General features: G+C 40.4%; 1 protein-coding gene across 1 annotated transcript in view; it reads left to right on the top strand.

Annotated features, from left to right (window-relative positions):
* The window catches only part of LGR4 (leucine rich repeat containing G protein-coupled receptor 4), a 130228-nt gene that overhangs the window by 51953 nt on the left and 57842 nt on the right, over nucleotides 1-20433 (top strand). Inside the window, exon 2 of the mRNA XM_034769845.1 lies at nucleotides 9773-9844. Within this exon, the coding sequence (XP_034625736.1) occupies nucleotides 9773-9844 (72 nt within the window). The remainder of the gene's footprint in view (nucleotides 1-9772; nucleotides 9845-20433) is intronic.

The following is a 20433-nucleotide window of genomic DNA, read 5'->3' as shown; positions in this document are numbered from 1 at the left end:
AATCAGTGTGTTTTTTAAATGCAGTGTAAAACTGTTGCAGTAAAGTATCTGTGCCACCTAGCTCAGTGCAGTCAATAATAGGCTATAATAAATCCTTGTGAAGGAAAACATTGCGAATAGAAAGCACTAGAGCAGGGACCCTGTGTGAAATTACTCATGCAGAACTCCCCACCATATACCCACTGCCCCAGTGCTGAGTGAATGGGAAGATTCCTTCAGCTGGGATGTAATTTTCACTCAGGGGGAGTGCTGGTCCAGGTTCGGATAGTTTATCACAACCATAAATCTGCTCAACAGTGCCCATCAGTCCATTGAGGTCAGCATAATTTTCCCCTTAAAATCCTGATATTTACAAGACCTTGTGCTACATGAGGGTCTCCTAGCCCTAGTTCTGAACACACTCAGTTGCATCTCCAGATTCCAAATTAGCTGTATATCCTCCTTGCTGTGTTAAGACCTTAAAAAATGTCTGTCTTGCCCTTCACTTGCATTTGGGTAAGATCAGAATTTAATCATATGGAATGTACTTTGCTTCTTTCCCTCCCTCTTTGCTTAATGTAAATTCAGGAGTGAGGTGCAGCTGAATTAATGTGCACTCATGCAGCAATTAAATGTTTAGGATACTTCTAACTAGTATCCTTATTAATTGCCACACTGTTAAATAATGCACAATATTGTCTAATACAAAGGAAATGCACTCTTCTCTTTAAAGTAGGGCTCTCAAGCGATTAAAAAAAATTAATCGTGATTAGCCGCACGATTAATCGCGCTGTTAATAATAATAGAATACCGTTTATTTAAGTATTTTTGGACGTTTTCTACATTTTCAAATGTATTGATTTCAGTTACAACACAGAATACAAAGTGTAGAGTTCTAACTTTATATTATTTTTTATTAGAAATATTTGCATTGTAAAAATGATAAACAAAAGAAATAGTATTTTTCAATTCACCTCATACAGGTACTGTAGTGCAATCTCTTTATCGTGAAAGTGCAACTTTCAAATGTAGATTTTTTTGTTGTTACATAACTGCACTGAAAAACAAAACAGTGTAAAACTTTAGAGTCTACAAGTCTACTCAGTCCTATTTCTTCGCTAAGACAAACAAGTTTGTTTACATTTACAGGCGATAATGCTGCCCGCTTCTTATTTACAATGTCACCTGAAAGTGAGAACAGGCATTGCAAGGTATTTACGTGCCAGATACGCTAAACATTCGTTTGCCCCTTCATGCTTCAGCTACCATTCCAGAGGACATGCTTCCATGTTGATGACACTTGTTTTAAAAAAAAAAAGTTAATTAAATTTGTGACTGAACTACTTGGGGGAGAATTGTGCGTCTCCTGGTCTGTTTTACCCGCATTCTGCCATATATTTTGTGTTATGGCAGTCTCAGATTTTGACCCAGCACATGTTGTTTGATTTAAAACACTTTCACTGCAGATTTGACAAAATGCAAAGAAGGTACCAATGTGAGATTTCTAAAGGTAGCTACAGCACTGACCCAAGGTTGAAGACTCTGAAGTGCCTTCCAGAATCCGAGAGGGATGAAGTGTGAAGCATGCTTTCAGGAGTCTTAAAAGAGCAACACTCCAATACAGAAACTATAGAACCTGAACCACCGAAAAAGAAAATCAACTTTCTGCTTTTGGCATCTGACTCAGATGATGAAAATGAACATGTCGGTCCGCACTGCTTTGGATTGTTATTGAGCAGAACCCGTCATCAGCATGGATGCATGTCATCGGGAATGGTGGTTGAAGCATGAAGGGACATATGAATCTTTAGAGCATCTGGCATGTAACTATCTTATGACGCTGGCTACGATAGTGCCATGTGAATGCTTGTTCTCACTTTCAGGTGGCATTGTAAACAAGAAGGAAGCAGCATTATCTCCTGCAAAAGTAAACAAATTGGTTTGTCTGAGTGATTGGCTGAACAAGAAGTAGGACTGAATGGACTTGTAGGCTCTAAACTTTTACATCGGTTTATTTTTGAATGCAGTTATTTTTTCTACATAATTCTACATTTGTAATTTCAACTTTCATGATAGAGATTGCACTATAGTACTTGTAATAGGTGAACTGAAAAATACTGTTTCTTTTGTGTTTTTTTTACAGTGCAAATATTTGTAATCAAAAATAAATATAAAGTGAGCACTGTACACTTTGTATTCCATGTTGTAGCTGAAATCAATATATTTGAAAATGTAGAAAACATCCAAAAATACTTAAATAAATGGTATTCTATTATAGACGCTCCCCGATTTACGCAAGCATTGCGTAACTCGAATTTTGCGTAAGTTGGAAACGTATCTCCAACCATTACGCCAAAAAAACCAAACACACACAAAAAACCCCTCCTATTTCTAGCTTACAGAACTTTTTCCATAAACTCGGATTTGCGTACATCAGGTTTACATAACTCGGGGAGCGTCTGTATTGTTTAACAGCGCGATTAATCACAATTACATTTTTTTAATTGCTTGACAACCCTACTTTAAAGAGAAGAGTGCATTTGCTTTGCCCTAGAAATATTGTGCATTATTTAACTGAGTGGCAGTTAATAATGCTTTTCAGGTGGTAGTCTATTGTTTAACAGTGCGTTTAAAACTGTGATTAATCACAATTCATTTTTTTGAGCTAATCGCGTGAGTTAACTGCAATTAATCGACAGCCCTACTTTAAAGGCATGGATGTGACAGTGTTACTGCATCTGTTTTTTGTGATCATGTATATATGTCATTCAGTACTACACAGCTTCACCTGTCATGCAAGCTGTATCCTAATGCACTCTCTGGAGTGATGTAAGAATTAATTTCTCTCCCCCCACCCCCCACAGTCTTTCTTCTGAGGAGTATATAGTCACAGGATAATTTGCATGTGGACTTTTGAAATGTGAAATGTAATGATGACTCTGAGGCAACAGACGACAGCCAATTTAACAGTGGGGAGATTCTGTGAAGGTGCAGAGAGGAGGCTGATATTTGTGGAGCAGTTTGTCAGGCAATAGTAAGTCTGTGCAGGGTTTTTAGAAATGGTCTGGATCCTGGATGGAGTGGGAATTGTTTGGAGGATGGGCATGATATGATTTTGCTTCAAGCTATATGTGAGGCATCAGGCCACTGTGTATCTGCTCATCTTGGAGTCTGGGAAAGCTTGTCTTGGGGAGGCCATAGAGAAGAGAGCTGCAAGAGCCCTTATCAGAGCACAGGGAGGCACAGATGCAGCGGTGTGGGATGCCATGGATCCCTTATCCAAGGATTTTCTGATTACTTCCTGTCTATATTAACAGCCCAAATTGCTTTGACAATGTGTATTTTTCACAAAGGCACTGTTATAAAGCTCATCTAGTGCAATATGTTATCTCACAAATCTAGGCTTTTGTTTCACTGCTGTGAGTTGCACAGGCAAAGCTTAATTCTCAAGTCTCTTTCTTTAGCACTGAGAGAGGAGATCCAATGTTGCAGGATGCTAACTGCGTACAGTAAATGTGTTTGTTGTTTTCTCCCCATGATAATTTCGCTAGTTGTGTATCTATTTTAAATACAGGCAGATTTTCAGAGCTGCTAATGTTCTAACTGATCAACGTTTACACTTTTTAAAGTATATTAAGTATATTTACATTCTCATAGCAAGTATAAAGGGAGGGATGGCTTCGTTTAAAATTAATATTTAAACAAAACAAAACAACAAAGGCAATGTTCATATACAGCGTCAGGATATCCTGAAGGGAATATGCTGAAGCCGTCTAGGGACAGAAAATGCTAAGTTGTGCTTAAACTCCATTCTCCTCATTTCATATTCAGATGTGGCTTGTAAAAATCAGGTATGAAGGAGACTGGACCCAACACAAAGGGTTCAGGTTAAAGGAACTCTGAGTTACATGACAAATTCCAGGAATCTTCGTGTGCTGGCTTTGTTTTAACATCTGCTTAAAAGACATTATGAAAGAACAAAAAGGGAGGGGAATAGGGTGGGGTGATGGAATTATTATTGAAATAGGAATTGTTACTATAAATGATTTTGTCTTCAGTCCTGTGCTAAGTATGTCTGGGAAAACTCTCACCAAACAAGCCTAGTTTCTGGGCGTGTCTCCAAAGGTTAAGCCAGCCTTGATAGACCTCTCCATGACTTACCGTGGATCACATTGCATCACAGCCCCGAGGAGAACGATGGCTTCTAGTCATCTGTATTTTGTAGATATAGCTCTCTCATGCCATCCAAGATGATGTGAATCAGGCCTGACTTGGAATCCCAGACACGAGTCATGCTCTAGCTCGCTGTGTTTTTCTGAAACCTGACCAAAATGTTGCGTCTGAACTTCATCTAGAAAAATACTAGAAAGGAAGGGAAGACTGGTGAGTGCCTAGAAGCACCAACTGAATTGCTGTACTTGTGCTGAAATATGGCATGGGGACAACTGGTGCTGACGTGATCAGTTTAGTGTATGGTAGTAATTGTGTTACTAAGTACATATCTCACTAGACAGCAGAGTTAAGATAAGAATAACACTTTCTAATATTACTTCTAGTATTTCCATGATTGGTTTTTTTTTGTTTTGTTTTTGGTCTAAAGTTGTTAACATACCATCAACTGAGGCCCCGACCCTGCAAAATGTAGGCTCATTTTGCAGGGTCGGGGCCTCAGTTGATGGTATGTTAACAACTTTAGACCAAAAACAAAACAAAANCACGAGTCATGCTCTAGCTCGCTGTGTTTTTCTGAAACCTGACCAAAATGTTGCGTCTGAACTTCATCTAGAAAAATACTAGAAAGGAAGGGAAGACTGGTGAGTGCCTAGAAGCACCAACTGAATTGCTGTACTTGTGCTGAAATATGGCATGGGGACAACTGGTGCTGACGTGATCAGTTTAGTGTATGGTAGTAATTGTGTTACTAAGTACATATCTCACTAGACAGCAGAGTTAAGATAAGAATAACACTTTCTAATATTACTTCTAGTATTTCCATGATTGGTTTTTTTTTTGTTTTGTTTTTGGTCTAAAGTTGTTAACATACCATCAACTGAGGCCCCGACCCTGCAAAATGAGCCTACATTTTGCAGGGTCGGGGCCTCAGTTGATGGTATGTTAACAACTTTAGACCAAAAACAAAACAAAAAAAAACCAATCATGGAAATACCAGAAGTAATGTCATTCCACAAGGTTTTCTTTGTAGGATCCAGATCTAAGTTGACATTTAATCTTCATTAAACATGCAGCGTCCTAGATTCTCTTTGGGTTGATTTGTTCCTTGATGTTTGAGGAGTACCATATTTTAATATTATCTGAATAACAAGAAACGCTTGATTCAGTCTATTTTCCATTTGTTTATGCTTCCAGTTGTCTGGCATTACTTCAGCACTAATTTTTGTGTTGTTGACAGGGCTGACGAGAAAGGGGGGAAGCTGGTACAAATTACCAGGGCCTAGCAGTCCAGAAGGGGGCCTGGCTTCCTCCCCCCCCCCCTTGTCGGCCCTGTTTAGCTGGTCTGCCCTTGCTGGGGGGGCCCGAAAAAATTTTTTCACCAGGGTCCTGATTGTTGATATTTTGTTGCAGCTTTCCCACAAGAGTAAGTAATTTTAAATAATTTCCTTGCTAATTAAAAGCGTTAGCAAGTGTGATTGACTCCTCTGACTTCAATAGTGTGGATTCTACTTGCAGCATAGATATTGATGTTACAAATATTGCTTGTGAATTCTTGCTTTTAAACTCAGTGACTTATTTCCATATAAGCAGATGAAAACATCTGTTGACTACAATGTATACAGTGTCCTTTTTTGTTGCAGAAAATTTTTCTTCTATAACTAAAATTCTGTTGACTTTGTATTCATTTGGGAGATAAAACTTAGTCCTATTTTTCCTTTCCAAAATGTTCTTCTTAATTGCTTTTATATGTTGATATCTGTGTTTCAGCATTGTTCTTCTGGTGTAAAGCATTTGGAGTACTCACCAGAAATCTAATCCTTTAAGGAACTGGTTATACCATGTTTATGAGCAAAACTAAGATGGCACATGTAAGACAGAAGTAAATTCCAATATGAACATTGTCATATTAGCAACTTGAAAATGCAGTGGAATTCTGTGTAGTAAAATCAATTGTTTTTCCACAGAACAGCTTTGCTCTGACTGGAGATTCACTCCATAATATAGGAACAGAAGTTTCCATATTATAATGTGTCAAAACAATCTGAGACTTTGCTTTGCTATGAATGGAGTTTCATTAAAAGTAGGCTTCAGTATATAACATATCTTGGGGGTTTGGTGGAAAAAACTACTAGTGTTTAAATCCCAATAGTCATTGACTCAGTTGGAGTCATGAGTTCTTGACATTTCTGAAAATCAGGCCCTTGCAGCTGTAATAATTTTCATTCTGTCCTCTGCTTTGTTGAGACTATTGGTTTCAACTGGATATGGTATCCTGTTCCTATCCTAAACTGTTGTTTAGTGTTACCATGCACTGTTAAACAGCTGTCATATTTTACCCCAGAAGTGGCTGTATTCAAATCATGAATGAAATGACGTCTGTCTGTCTGTCTGTGAAGAGCATTTGGATAATATGCACTATATAAACTTTACTACATCCTAGATTATGAAACTATTAATAATAATTTAAAGAGCTATGTTGCATGGATATTCTTTTAGGAGACACTACCAAAATAACATTAATTGTGGTATTCTTGTATAACTTACTATACCTTTGTGATTCCTCCAGGTCTCCCCTCCTCCCCCTTTTCTTTTGCCTAATTCATAAATGCTTATTTAGTTAAGCCCTGGAAGGGGATGTGGAGTCATCTGGAAAAGGAATGGCCTAGCCTGGGTGTGTGAAATGCATGCATTCATGACAATTTGAAAAATGCAGGGGAGGAGGAGAGTAAAAGTTGCAGCCTCCTGTGGAGCAGACAGCTGACAATTCATGTATCTCATACTTTTATTTACTTTTCTACACAAGAAGAAAAATGTCCACCCACAGCAACTGCAACATCCCATGGTACCCAAGCTGTTGCTGAGATACAAAGCACCTTTATAAATATTCAGACTGTAGAGCTCGTCAATAAAACACCTCTCATTTGACTCCATGAATTTAATGAGGAAGGCTGGACTGTGGTTCATGTTTTAGTCACTTTCACAGCTGGGTTTGTGTTGCATCTTATTCTGGTTTCCTGTATTCTTGATATACACTAGTATAATTCCGTCAGTTGCAATGGGGTAATTCCTGATTTGCCCAAGTGAAATCAGAACTGGGCAAACATCTTGGTGAAAGAGGCAATTGCCAGTAAATACGACATTGCTGAGTGTATATTAGAATTATTTGCTACCATTTTGCTAGTGCTCTGTGCACACGTGTGTGGAAGTTAAGGAGCAGAGGAGCAGCAAACTAGGGACTAGTTATTTATCCATTGGATGGGCAAAGAAAGCCTGATCTAAATTCCATCAAGTGCTAACTTGGTCTCTTTGTGGCAAAAAATAGGATAGTTTTTCAATAACCAATGTGTGATTTCAGCAGGCCTATTGGCCTTGTAACGTACTTGGATGTTGGTATAAATAGAGCTACTTTTTTCTTTATGACCTATGACTAGATGTTGTGTAAGCACTTTTTTCTTTATGAACTATGACTGACAGTTGCAGGAATAACATGGACATTACTTGTAGTGTTTTCAGGAAAAAAGCTACTTGGTATATTGAGGGTATATTTTAATGTACATTATATGGAAGCTGACAAGTTTTCAGCTCCTATTCTGGCACAAGGCAGGGCACAAGCATCTTGGAGGTTTATTCCCTCAGGAAATGACCTTTGTGACTGTCAGCCCTCAGAGGCTCTGAAGTCTTCCTTTGCTCCTTAGGAGCCAGCACCTCTTAGAGTTAGTGCCAAGTCTCCTATTGAGGAAAAACAGTGAAAGATTTGGCCCTGGCCATGGAAACTGCTTTTGATTCTTCAGCAGAATACTTTTCTTTTGCTGCCATGAAATGGCTGATAAGGGATTTGTGCCACACCCTTCTCTAGGGTGGTAGTGAACTCAGCTCAGCTCAGTTGTTTTATTTCCAGAAGTAGTGACTCTGCTTTTCAGGTGGAGAGTTTCAAAAGTAATGATGGTGCAGGCTATAAACACATGCTTGTAGAATTCCACAACTGGTCATGGCCTGTAGTTTTTGCTCCCCTGGCTGATGAGCCCTTTAACTTCTGGCTTTGTCAGTGTTTCTGGTTTTATTCCATCATAGGATTCTGCAGCAGAACAAATGCTCATCTGGACAGGCTGGACTTTTATGGAGCTAGGATCTCAAACTAAACCGGTCTAGCATGGATATAGAAGATCGTGGCTATTATTATTTTTTTTTACTATAGCCCTTTGGTACCAAACATTAGCACCAAACAAATACCATTCCCAATGGTTGAAATAATAGACTTATCCTCTGGTCTTGTTTTAATTGCAAACAGGGTGTGTGGAATGACAAGAAAAAATAAATGACATCCATGTGTTTATCGGCTAAAGGAGAGATGTGCTTGTGTGTGTATTGCTGATATGAGAGGCACCTCTGTCTGTACTCAGATGCAGGAACATCTGGTGGTTCTAGGCCAACCGTCTTCCACACATTTTCTGGAAATAAGAAGGTGTGTAACTTATGTTGTTTAGGTGATAGGTGTTGCTGTGCATTCCATAAGGAATGAAAGTTTTCTCAAGCTTGATGCCAGAGTGAGGCTTTGCTCTGATTTGGAAGACCGATGAGGCAAGGGAGATTGGAAGAACTTTGCAGCCGTGGTATTAAGTCTTTTTTAAACTATTTTTTTTAAATTGAAGGGCAGCAAAAGCAGAAAGTAAAAAATAAAAAGGTTAAATAATAAAAATTAAATTTGGCACCTGTTAGTTTAAACTAATACTTGTCAAATCAAATTCTTGATTCTGGCCCTGTTCTCTCGCTTTTACTTAGGTTGAGTAGTACTTTCCTTCACGAGTAGTCCCACTGATTTCATGATAGGTATGCAACTTATTTATTTATTCTATTCACTCCACTACTCATGGAGCAAAGTGCTACTCAACGTGAGTCAAAGGTGGTGGAGTTTAGTTTGCCACTTACTGCCAATATAAAAACAAGAAAAGAATTGGTCTGCATACCTATCATGTAAGCACTTGCTGCTTGCATGCATGTGCTCATGGGCTAAAAATGAATTATACTTAAAACTATTACCTTGAGGACTTTTATAGGTTTTGCAGAAAATATGACTGCGGTAGAGCTGGGGCATGTTCCTACTATTCTTGTCAGCTGCTCCAAAAGCCACACTTGCCTGAAGGTCTTTATTTTATCAAGTCTCAGTGTGTGTATTTATTTATTTAAAAAAAAACAGACATTACGGTATGAATATTTGAACAGTGGGTGGTCACATTTTTTACAGGCGGTGGTTTCAGAGCAGTTTTAGTTACATCAAGACTGTGTGTGTGTGTGTGTGTGTGTAAGGAGTCAGAAAAATCAGGACTGGAGAAAATAAGTTTCTAATAGGCTTCCCCCTCCTCTCTTTTGTAGCTTCAAGATATTTTTTCCCCTTCTGGTTGTCAGAAGGAAAGCCTTTGGTATCAATCTTTCATGATGCTCTGTATTTTTAGATCACCACGCTGTGAAAGTTTAGCCTGCAAACTCCTAGAGATACCACAACATTACACTGCAAAAAGCTTTTTCTATTATCCCAGCAGCTGATCTATTTAAATTTACTTCATGTTCTAAATTGGTGCCAATTGCTTATCATTTGACCCATTTGTGTTTTCTTCTTTCCCAGGGATATCAGTATGAACAACATCACAAAGCTACCAGAGGATGCTTTTAAGAACTTTCCTTATCTTGAAGAGCTGTAAGTATTTCGCATGTGAAGTCAGGGCTGTTTTTACAGTACTGTGGGATGGTTGTGCTGTTCACCTGAAAATAGGTGGAAAAGCAAATTGTGTTATTAGGATGAGCTGTGAAACAGAGAGAACAATTATACCTTTAAAAAAGACCTATATATGTTTGGAAGCCAGAGTGGTTAATGCTACTTATGAGTGACCTTTTAGGATAATTATTTTAATCATGACTACAGTGGTGATACATACTAATTATAGTGTTATTCTAAGATAACACAGGAACAGTGTAATTACCATTGTTTCCAGTGGAGTTACAATATAGTTATTGCACAGCTTCCATAAATACATTGTTTCAGTTACTGAGCAGTTAACTCCCATCACTCCTATAGGTGGCAGAGGCAGCATGGTGTAGGTCAGGATGTATTTGAAAAGAAAAAGAGGCCTTGTGTTTACAGCTTCTTTTCTATAATTTGTTCTTAGTTTTAGCAGTGCATCTTCCCTTGTCCTGTCTCTCCCTCCCCTCCCTCATCGCTTAGCTACCTCACATCCAGCCTCGTCATTAGGCCCCAGTTCAATAAGGCTCTTAAGGATGATCCTAACTTTATGCACATCAGTATTCCTGTTGACTTGAATGGAACTATTCACTTGCGGAAGTACTCTGCTGAATTGGGGCCTTAATTCAGAAGTCTGAGCAGCAGCTGAAGCACCCTGTAAAAATTAAGCAAAAAAGTAATGATGTAGATTCTATTTTAAAGGTCTGAATATTTCTAATTTTTTTGTGTTTCAACAGGAAGAGGGACAAGTCTTTATCTTAGTCAGAATTACCACTTCAATAACAGTAATAAATTGCATATAGCCAGTCTGTCTTGGTTTCCCCATCTGTGAAAGGGGGATTATGCTACCGACCTTTTGCAAAGAGCTTTGAGGTGTTCTAATAAAAAGCAATATACAAGTGAAATTTCTATTGCCCCCTTGACTATGAATTGCTTAATAATTTCAGTCTTTAAAAGTGCTTTGAGATGATAAATCTTGTTAACCTTGTCTGCGGTTTTGTCTAGACTGGGAAAGGAAATTGGATTTCAAAATGTGTTAACTAAAATCCCCTTGGTTAAAATGTTTGAAACACATTTTTCAAACACAACTCATTTTCCCCATTTAGAAAAAGGCCTTGTGAGGTAAGGAAGTGTTATCCTTACTTCACAGATGAGGAAAGTAAGGCAGACAGAGGAAAAGCCATTTGTACAAGGACATATAACACAGTGAGTCAGTAGCAGAGCTAGGAATAGATTGCAGATCCTTTGGCTCCCAGTGTCCTACCCCAACTTTTACATCACGTGTTTTCCCTGGTAGGATTGAGGTATTGTGCAAAAATGTGAAGACGGTGATACAGTGCATTTTGATATGACTGTAAAAGTAACCCCAAGTGTGCCTAGATTTTCACTGTGTCTTGTATGTGATTCTGGTTCAGGTCAATAGGCCTATGAAGCAAAGATGAGTTTATTCATCTCAGGCGAACTGTAAATGAGATTCCTTATATTAATGTACTCAAAAGAACTGTCCTCTCCCACCAGGCTCTGGACACCCTGACGTCAATAAAATCTAGAACAGCTTAGTGAAGTAATATAGTTGCTTTCAAGATTCCAGACTGTGTTCTCTCCCACACTGTAACTTTAAAAATGTACAGCAGTGCTGTACTGAAAATGGAACAGTTTAAGAAAACTTTGTGCCACAACATGAGGTGCTGACTACATGCAAAATTACAGGGTTAGGAAGGCTCAGCTGGCTCAGGATTTAGATTGTCTGACCCCTCCCTAAGTGCTTTATAATATATGCAAATATGTTTCTGGGTTTTGTATGTTTAAGTTTCCACTAGATCTTATTTGTTTTGTTTTCTGTCCAGGGTTCTTTCTCAAATTCCTTGGCTGTTCATATTTCACACTAAATTTAAAAACCAAAAAACCCACCTTCACACAGACTGTGGGATCCTTCAGTTTTTCCCTATAAGTAATGAAGCAATAAAACCTAACTGGGTGGGTGTGCACTTCATTATGTAATCTCCATAAACCTGGGGTGTGTCATGAAGTATGGAGACAAAAAGGCAGAGCCTTCAGCCACCATATACTTGTGCTTTATTGCACAAGAACCATACTCTACAGTTTGCAATGAGATACATTGTAATGCTGGAATTTGGGAGGGAAAAAACAATCAGACCTGGCTTTAAAGTAGGCTGTAGTTCTGAACATTTGGATGTTTTAAATCCTTTCTAGCATGGTTATTTGATGTGTCAAAATAACTAAAAAAATTAGAATAAAATTGGTATTTGTCAAACATTATTTCTGACACATTAAAGTCTTTGTTGCAAAAGAAACAATCCTAGAGTCCTTTTTATGTGCAAGTCACGCAGGCCCAAGAGCCGAGTGTTTTTTTGTTTTTTTTTTGTTTTTTTTTAAGGCTATTCCATTCCTAGCTTTGGATGGCAATGGGGCAGGAGGAGATATGCACCCCTGCTACACAAGCAGCAACCATTTTAGCTATATCACCACTCTGTCCCTGTCCCCAAAAGCACCCATCACCATTACTATACCGTGGGAATCAGGAGTGCAGAATCTGGAATCCCCAGAAGCACTGAAACTGAAACATACCCAACCTACTCAGTCCAAACTATCACTGATACAAGAAGACTCCACCCAAGGAAAAAAGCCCCAAGGCGATCAAAGACGAACAGGCAACGGCTGCACCTCTCAGACGCCACAGTGACTGGTAGAATTGCATCAAAGTTACCTTAGACTTGTACAGGTGAATGCAAGGTTGTTGTTAATGTGAGAATCGTCCATGAACTGATCACAAGGCTCCTGACCTGGCATGTATCGTAAAAATTGGGTTTGATGATGAAGCCAAGCCAGAACAAATCCTACTAGTCTCTGTGAGATACCTAATACATCATGGGTTTAGAGTGGCCAAGAGTGAAGGCTGTGTGATCATAATCTCATCCAGTTTAGAATAAAAAGCAAGATTCTATCCTCAAATAAAAATATTTGAGTCTGTTCAGCTGGAATGTGAATGCAGTGACAACAAATCATGAAGACTCTTCTAACTTATATATCAGATTTACATATTTGACAAGAATTTAGCCACATTTCTAGAAGAATTAGTCAAGCTTCAACTGAACCTAATGTGTCAGTCCAGAGATTCATTGTCCTGGGAAATTTCAAATTCCATGTAGAAAAATAATCTGACATTATAGCCCAAGATATGCTATGCGCCATGTCGGAGTAGAGTTTTGCCCAGGCCATCTCAGACTGCATGTGCAGCTAGATGCATGCCTGATCTAGAACTTAGAAGCACCGATAGCATACCACACTCCTGGAAGGCCACCACCAGCACTTCTCAAGAGTGTTTAAAGGGACCCATTCTTGCCCCTTCAATGAACTGATTTGCCCCACAGAACCACCTGGACATTTTCTGTGACCAGAAGATCTTGAAAGGGACAAGCTCCTCATCTAATAAATGTAGATGTTGATGAATTACTGAAATATTAACCAACTGCTGTCTGAAACCATCAATGAACTAGCCCCAAAATAACCGCTTGTCTTGTAGGTCCCTGTGGTTCTCTGATGAACTATGAAAAATGAAGCAAGAAAGCAGCTTACCGGAGTACCAGTGGCACAAAATATGTTCCATCCAGTCCATGTAGTGCTGAGGCCCACCTGTAGGCAAATGCTGTAAGCCATAAAAGATTCTTTATTTCATACGCAGTTGTGCTAGCCAATAATGGCCAGCTGAACTGATCTGTGCAGTAATCCAACTAATCCACTGGAAGGTCTAAACATGCTTCTAGGACCAAGTGCAGCTCGCTGTGGAAAAGAGGCCCACTTCAAAAACAAAACCAGCAAGATCTGAGGGAGCCTTGTTGAACAAAAGCTGAACAGTTACCCTGTGGGACTCCTTGCCAGAGAAGGAGAGGCAGAGGCAACGCCTGATGAGATGTAGGTGTGAGGTGCACCTTTTCATTGATAACTCAGTACTTAGGAACGACACCCTTAAAACTGACCCAAAACCCCACCTTTGCACCTCCTCACGGACAGGAATGGTGAGGCACCCCTCCTTTTTGATATGGGCATTCATTCTTCTGATCTGAAAGGTGCTTCATAAATACTTTAAATAGCTAATGAGCAGGACCCCGTTGTGCCAGATAAATCCAAACAAAAAGGCATTTTTTTTAGCTCCTCAGCTTGCCCCCTGCCATTTTAGGATGTTTGGAGCAGGAGGACCGAGTGGCCAGCTTGGAGAGTGGAAGATTTTCATGGGCACTAGTGACACAACAGGCCACAGCACTGTCATAGAGGAAGTAGAGTGAGGCATGTAGGAGGCAACAACTGCACTTCTGCAGAGCGTGGGGTCCCCAGATGGCAGGAAATCCCCCATCTGTGCAGCTCCTAAGCCACGCAGGAATGGAGCTCTACTCTAATGGGTCTTAGGAGCTCTGGATGGCAGCTGCTGCCTCCTGCTGCACAGCTCCTAAATCATACAGGAATAGAACACCAGTATTACAGGGCTTAATACAGTGGTGCTCAAACTTTTGTATTGGTGATCCCTTTCACATAGCAAGCCTCTGAGTGCAACCTCCCCCCTTATAAATTAAAAACACTTTTAAAAATATATTTAACGCCATTATAAATGCTGGATGCAAAGCGGGGTTTGGGGTGGAGACTGACAGCTTGACCCCCCCATATAATAACCTCACAACCCCCAGAGGGGTCCCAACCCCCAGTTTGAGAACCCCTGGCTTAATAGCTCTTCATGCAGGAGACTTCCCCTGCAGATATCCTCCGGGGGTGGGGAAGGAGGGCTGCTTTTCCAAAAAGACAGGCCCTGCCTGCTGCTGCTGCCTTCTGCTTCCTCTGTTTTGCAACACCTCAATTTATCCTACCATCTCATAATCTAGTAACATTGCCAAATAATGCCACATAATTTTATGATGCATAAATGGAGGCAGCTAGAAGCATAATTTAGGACGCTGAGCCTAGCGGGGGGATAACAAAAGGAGTAAGGTTCATTTGGAGCAACTATTTTTGTTACATTAGGGAGGTGGATACTTTGAAGGTCTGTCCGATTTTAAATGGGATCCTTTTTCAAATGCTAAGATGAATATATTAATAAAATGTAAAGAAGATGCTTAGTGCTAGATATGTAAAAGCTTATCTCCTAATTAAAGGTGCAGTCAACGTCACTAAGTATCTGATCTTCAAGTCCAGTCCAGTGGTATTTGATGATTAAATTACATCCTACCTGCAAATAATTGCAGGTGCGAATAGGATAGGGCCAAATAATTCTCAGCTGAAAATCAGGCTCTGGGTGTATGTGCTGTGCATGCTGTTGTTCACACCCCCGCATACATTTACTGCAGAGAAGTTCACAGTGCACTTATCATATGCCTTTAGGATTCTTGCAATATTTATAAATGTTGTTGTAAAACTTGCTGTAACTGATACTCATCTGGAAGTAATTTGCAAGTGACTGAAACTGCAGCGGTCAAAGTCGCTGAGGAGCAGACCACCAAGGCTTTTGCCACAGCAGTTAATGAGGTATATTCTCTACAAAATGTTAACATTAACATGCTACATCCCTGAACTTGATATGGAAACTTAAAATCCTAGAAGAATTTGGCTGCAGTTTCCTAACCACACCTATAAAGTATTTATAGATGGCTACAAGAGAAATGCAGCTAGATACTACAGTGTTTTTGAAAAGCATAAACCGTTTGCTAATATGAATTCTTAACTGAAAAATCGGGCTTAATGATGTTCTGATGCATTTCTAAGTGATTTGTTAGTGCCTTCTGATATTTAACTCCCTCTTTACAGTGGTATGCAGGCTTTTAGCCATGTGATTTCCACTGACTTACTTACCAAATTAACCCAAATACTCTAACCCACCAGTTCTTCAAAAAGCTTTTCATTTTCAGGATATGTAACTGCAGACAACTTTACAGTGTGAATGCAGAGGCTTAACTTATTCAAAACAGAATGTCTCCTTGACTTTATGACCTTTAGATTGTTTTCATTTCCACTTTCAGCTTTTTAAACCTCTGGCTCCTTATTTACCTTGGGTTGGTGTGTAATGTTTAAGTGATAAGATCCAACACACTGGTTCCTTATCAGTGCATGATATATGTCCATATTTGCCATGGTAATTTATTAATTTTGTTTTGCTGGGTCAAAATAGGATTTGGTCCTGTATATGTGAAATGTGCTCTAAATCCACTCAACTGTAGCTTGGAGGTGTGTATTCTAAACATTGCCTTAATGCAGGGGTAGGCAACCTATGGCACGTGTGAAGGTGGCACGTGAGCTGATTTTTAGTGGCACTCTCACTGCCCGGGTCCTGGCCACCGGTCTGGGGGGCTCTGCATTTTAATTTAATTTTAAATGAAGTTTCTTGAACATTTTAAAAACCTTATTTACTTTACATACAACAATAGTTTAGTTATATATTACAGGCTTATAGAAAGAGACCTTTTAAAAACATTAAAATATATTACTGGCACGCGAAACCTTAGAGTGAATTAATGAAGACTCGGCACACCACTTCTGAAAGGTTGCCAACCCCTGCCTTAATGTATTGGGAGAATGCTCTCTCCGCTGCAAAATTCATGAACTCTTCAAAGAGCAAGGGAGGGAACCATTTTGTCCAGCAAGGAGCATTGAGACTTTTTGAAGAGTTAAGAGATACCAGGGCTTTTGAGGTTGTGGGTGGGGACAAAATGGGGGACCCAGTAAGTGGTGGGAGATATTGCTCCTTATAGGTTGAAATTTGTTAGACTTGACCCTCCAAGGCATCCCTAAAGGGATTATTTTGCTTCTAGTCTCCTCCTAACCAAATTGCAGGGTGCTATTCCAAAAAAACATTGTGAACCCAACCCAGCCAGGCTGTGAGCAGCTCTGGCCATGTAATATATAGTAATATATATTTTGTAGATGTATACTAAGGCAGGAACAGCTTAAATGTCTTCACCAAGGACACATGTTGTATGTCTACACTGCAATGTAAGCCCAGGATTAGTGGGACTTGTGTCAGCTGGCCTGTGTTAGGGAACCCTGGGTTTAAGTGTCTACATTGTACTTTAGCCCTTTTTTTAATCTGTGCTCAAACCTAGGCCTCTGGTGCCCACACTGTGGTGTGCAAACCCAAGTCAAAGTAACCATATCTGAGTCCCTAGCATTCCCCCACACTCCCAAAATGTGGCTGCTCTAGCCCTAGGATCATGGTGCACTGGGAAATCTTTACTGTTGGGTCTGCATGTTAGAGGAAGTTTGAAGCAGCTCACTTTGCAACAGACTTGCTCAGTTTGCTCTCCATTGCAAACACAGGATTCCTTCTGATAGTGTGCTTGCAGATTGGAGATCAGAAGAGAATGGGTTAACGCTGACCTGAGCTGCTGCCATTTGAAAAGGGAGGATATCAGCTTCTGTTTTCCATAGACTGTATTGCAGATTGTTGGGATAGAGAGGACTAAGGAAGTTGTCCCATGGAATTGTAGGATATTTCCGGCAGACTCCCGGGACCCAAGTCAAGTGGAGCTGCGTCTACACTGCAGAACAGTAGGGCTCAGGCCCTGGGTCCCAGCTTAACTTGAGCTGAGACCCTCCAGCCCTGCAAGGTTCTGGGACTCTGGGTCCAAGTCCTGGGTTAGTGCAGTTGAAGTGTAGATGCAGGGGAGGTGGGGGGGGGGGGAGGGGGAGGTTAGGCTTATACTGTGAAATATAACCACCTTCATCACCAGTACCAAGTTAGCTAAGGAATACAGAATCTTTTATGGAGCTAGTTTAATTTGGCCTGTATGGATAAAAAATTAAGAGCAAGTCTTCTCCCATTATAAAATATGTAGGAGTTAAGAGAATTGGTTGGTGCATTGAAGCTGTTGGTGAATTAATAGAATAGGACAAATGAGGCCTTTCTCTTTTTTGTAAGAGTAGGGGGAAGACTGACCTCTTGTTTTGAGACGGGCAAATGGAGCAAGAGATATAAAAGTAACTGTAATTTACCAGGGGAGGGAGAATGAAGAACTGCTTGAATGTTTAATTGCCTCTGTGCAATTTACTGCACTAAAATGCTCTTGGTCTTGATTAACCATCTTGTTTCTGCTTTAGAATTTTCTGAGCATTGCATTTAATAGACAATGTTTGTTTGGGGAACAAAAGAACTAATTAAAAGGCACGCTGACAGTAGAAAATGAGGTGTGTGGTATTTTGCCTTACGGTTGCAGTTGGAGTCTCTGCAAAGAAAAAGACTACAGTTATTTTTTGCTCTTGGCTGTAGCTGAAGATGACCACCTGGCTGAAATTTTACAGCTGCTTGCATTCGTAGTATCTATTTCAGTGTGTAATTTAGATGCCGCTTTTGTTCCTATTTCTTCATCAGCACTAAGCTACACAGTCTCCTCCCTTTTTGTTTATTAGTTTGGTTTTACAAATAATAGTGTGCAGAGTTTATATCAAGGCCACCAGGGCTGAGCTCTGCTAGTATGAGAAGAAGCCTGGGCTTGAAGGGGCCTCAGGTGGAAGACATGTTCTTGGCCCCAGGTGGAAGACATGTTTCGTTTGAACTTAAGGAAATGTGACCTTAAATGGGGGTTGTTTAGAATAGCATTAGCACAGCCTTTTTAAAGTGGTATTGAGCACTGGGGTGCTTAAGGTGATAATAAAAAGATGAATAATTTTTCTCTCACTAACATAAAGATATAGGTCCCAGAACTCAGAATGGGATGCCAGAGACAAAGAGCCTGTCAAAATAAGGCCTTGTCTTCACTAGGAAAAAAGATGTGTTCTTTATTTGTGTTAGCTAATGCGTAATAATGTCCTAGTGAAGTCAAGGAAGTTTGCAGTGTTGGCAAGTCTAGAGAGACTCCTGAGGATATAGCCCAGGCTTCAGCTTGACCAGCGAGCACATGGTAAATGTATACGTTGCCTTGTCTCGCCTAGAGTCTTGGAATGTGTCTTACACGTACCTTTAAATTCTAGTCAAGGCAAACCCTTGTTTCCCCAGTAGGATTAACCATGACCAGCTAACTAAGGGGTTATCTACAGTACGTGCTGGATCGGCGGGCAGTGATTGATCCAGTGGGGGTCAATTTATCGTGTCTACCGTTGAGCACTCTCCCATCGACCACGGTACTCCACCAGGGCGAGAGGGAGAATGTCAGCTGTTGACTTACTGCAGTGAAGATACCACAGTAAGTAGGTCTAAGTATGTAGCTGAAGTTGCATAACTTAGATCGACTCTCCCCTCTCTCCCCACCCCGCACACTCCCCCGCCACGTGTAGACCAGGCCTAAGTTTCTAAACATCACTGGCTTGGTCTACTCTAGGTGGATGTTGGCCGACCTCTGTTAATTAATCACTTCCTGTCTAAATGAGCCTTAAATGAATGTGTTCTAGCTGAATTCCAACCCTGACAATGTAAGAATAGGATTTTTGTATTTTAGAAACCTCTAACAAAGCTCACAACTTGTATGTTTTCCTTTTTTCAAGAGAAAATGCTAGTGAGCTCGGTAAACTGTATTAATTTGGGTGGCTGGGAAAGTCTTTAAAATTCCTTTATGGTTTTTGTTTTGACAAATTAATTTCAATCTCCAAGTGACTGTGTATTAGGTCCCCAGTCTTTTTGAATTCCCTCTTTCAGGATCCTTTCTTATGCTCATCTCTTTTGTATGACTAACTGAAAGTCTTCAGCACACAAATACCTCTTTTGGCATTATTTACAAACAGTCTGGCTCAGCTCAGTGTCCTAGAGGTAGCAGGATGCGTTCTTAAGCTGAAGACCCTTTTACAATCCTGGATTTAGCTGGTTTCCTGAGCCAACAGGATAGGGCTGGCCTGAAGCATAAGCGAAGCTTTGTGGTAGCCTTAGTAGCTCATAATCTAATTCTCTACTACTGTGGGGTCCCAAAAACAACTTGTGGTGCAGTCTGCCCCCCTTCTGTTATTGGGGATGGAGTAGGGCACAACTTGATTTGTGTGCGCATATTCACAAAAATAGTTAGCTTCTTATAAACCCATGAGCAGTCAGACCCAGCTCTACAAAAGCCATTGATAAGTCAGAGCAGAAATGGCACTCTCTGTATATGGGCAGTAGCCACATACTCCCTGTCCACACCCTCGCTAAGAAAGATTGCCTGGGTCTGAATGCAGCTTTTTTAGCCTTTTACAGTAAGCTTGCACACACAGAAATGATATGGAACTAAATTCCCCTCCCCCTCCATCCTACGTACCATACTATATGTGAAATTAAGACCAATATAACAGATAGAGAGAGAGGATACATTATTTTAAGTACTAAATCAGTTTCTCTGAGGTATTCTGTATTGGCACATTTTGTCCTCCTAAATCTTTCCCTTACTCCCCACCCAAAATTAATGATGTAATCCAGGGATCGGCAACCTTTGGCACGTGGCCCTCCAGGGAAAGCCCCTGGCAGGCCGGGCCGGTTTGTTTACCTGCAGCATCTGCAGGTTCGGGGCCACGGTTCACTGCTCCAGGCCAATGGGAGCTGCTGGAAGTGGCGCGGGCCGAAGGATGTGCTGGCCGCCCTTGCCTGACGG

The sequence above is a fragment of the Trachemys scripta genome, chromosome 4, assembly GCF_013100865.1.
Source record: "Trachemys scripta elegans isolate TJP31775 chromosome 4, CAS_Tse_1.0, whole genome shotgun sequence".
NCBI classification, from domain to species: Eukaryota; Metazoa; Chordata; order Testudines; family Emydidae; genus Trachemys; species Trachemys scripta.
This window is presented reverse-complemented; position numbering and strand designations above follow the sequence as displayed.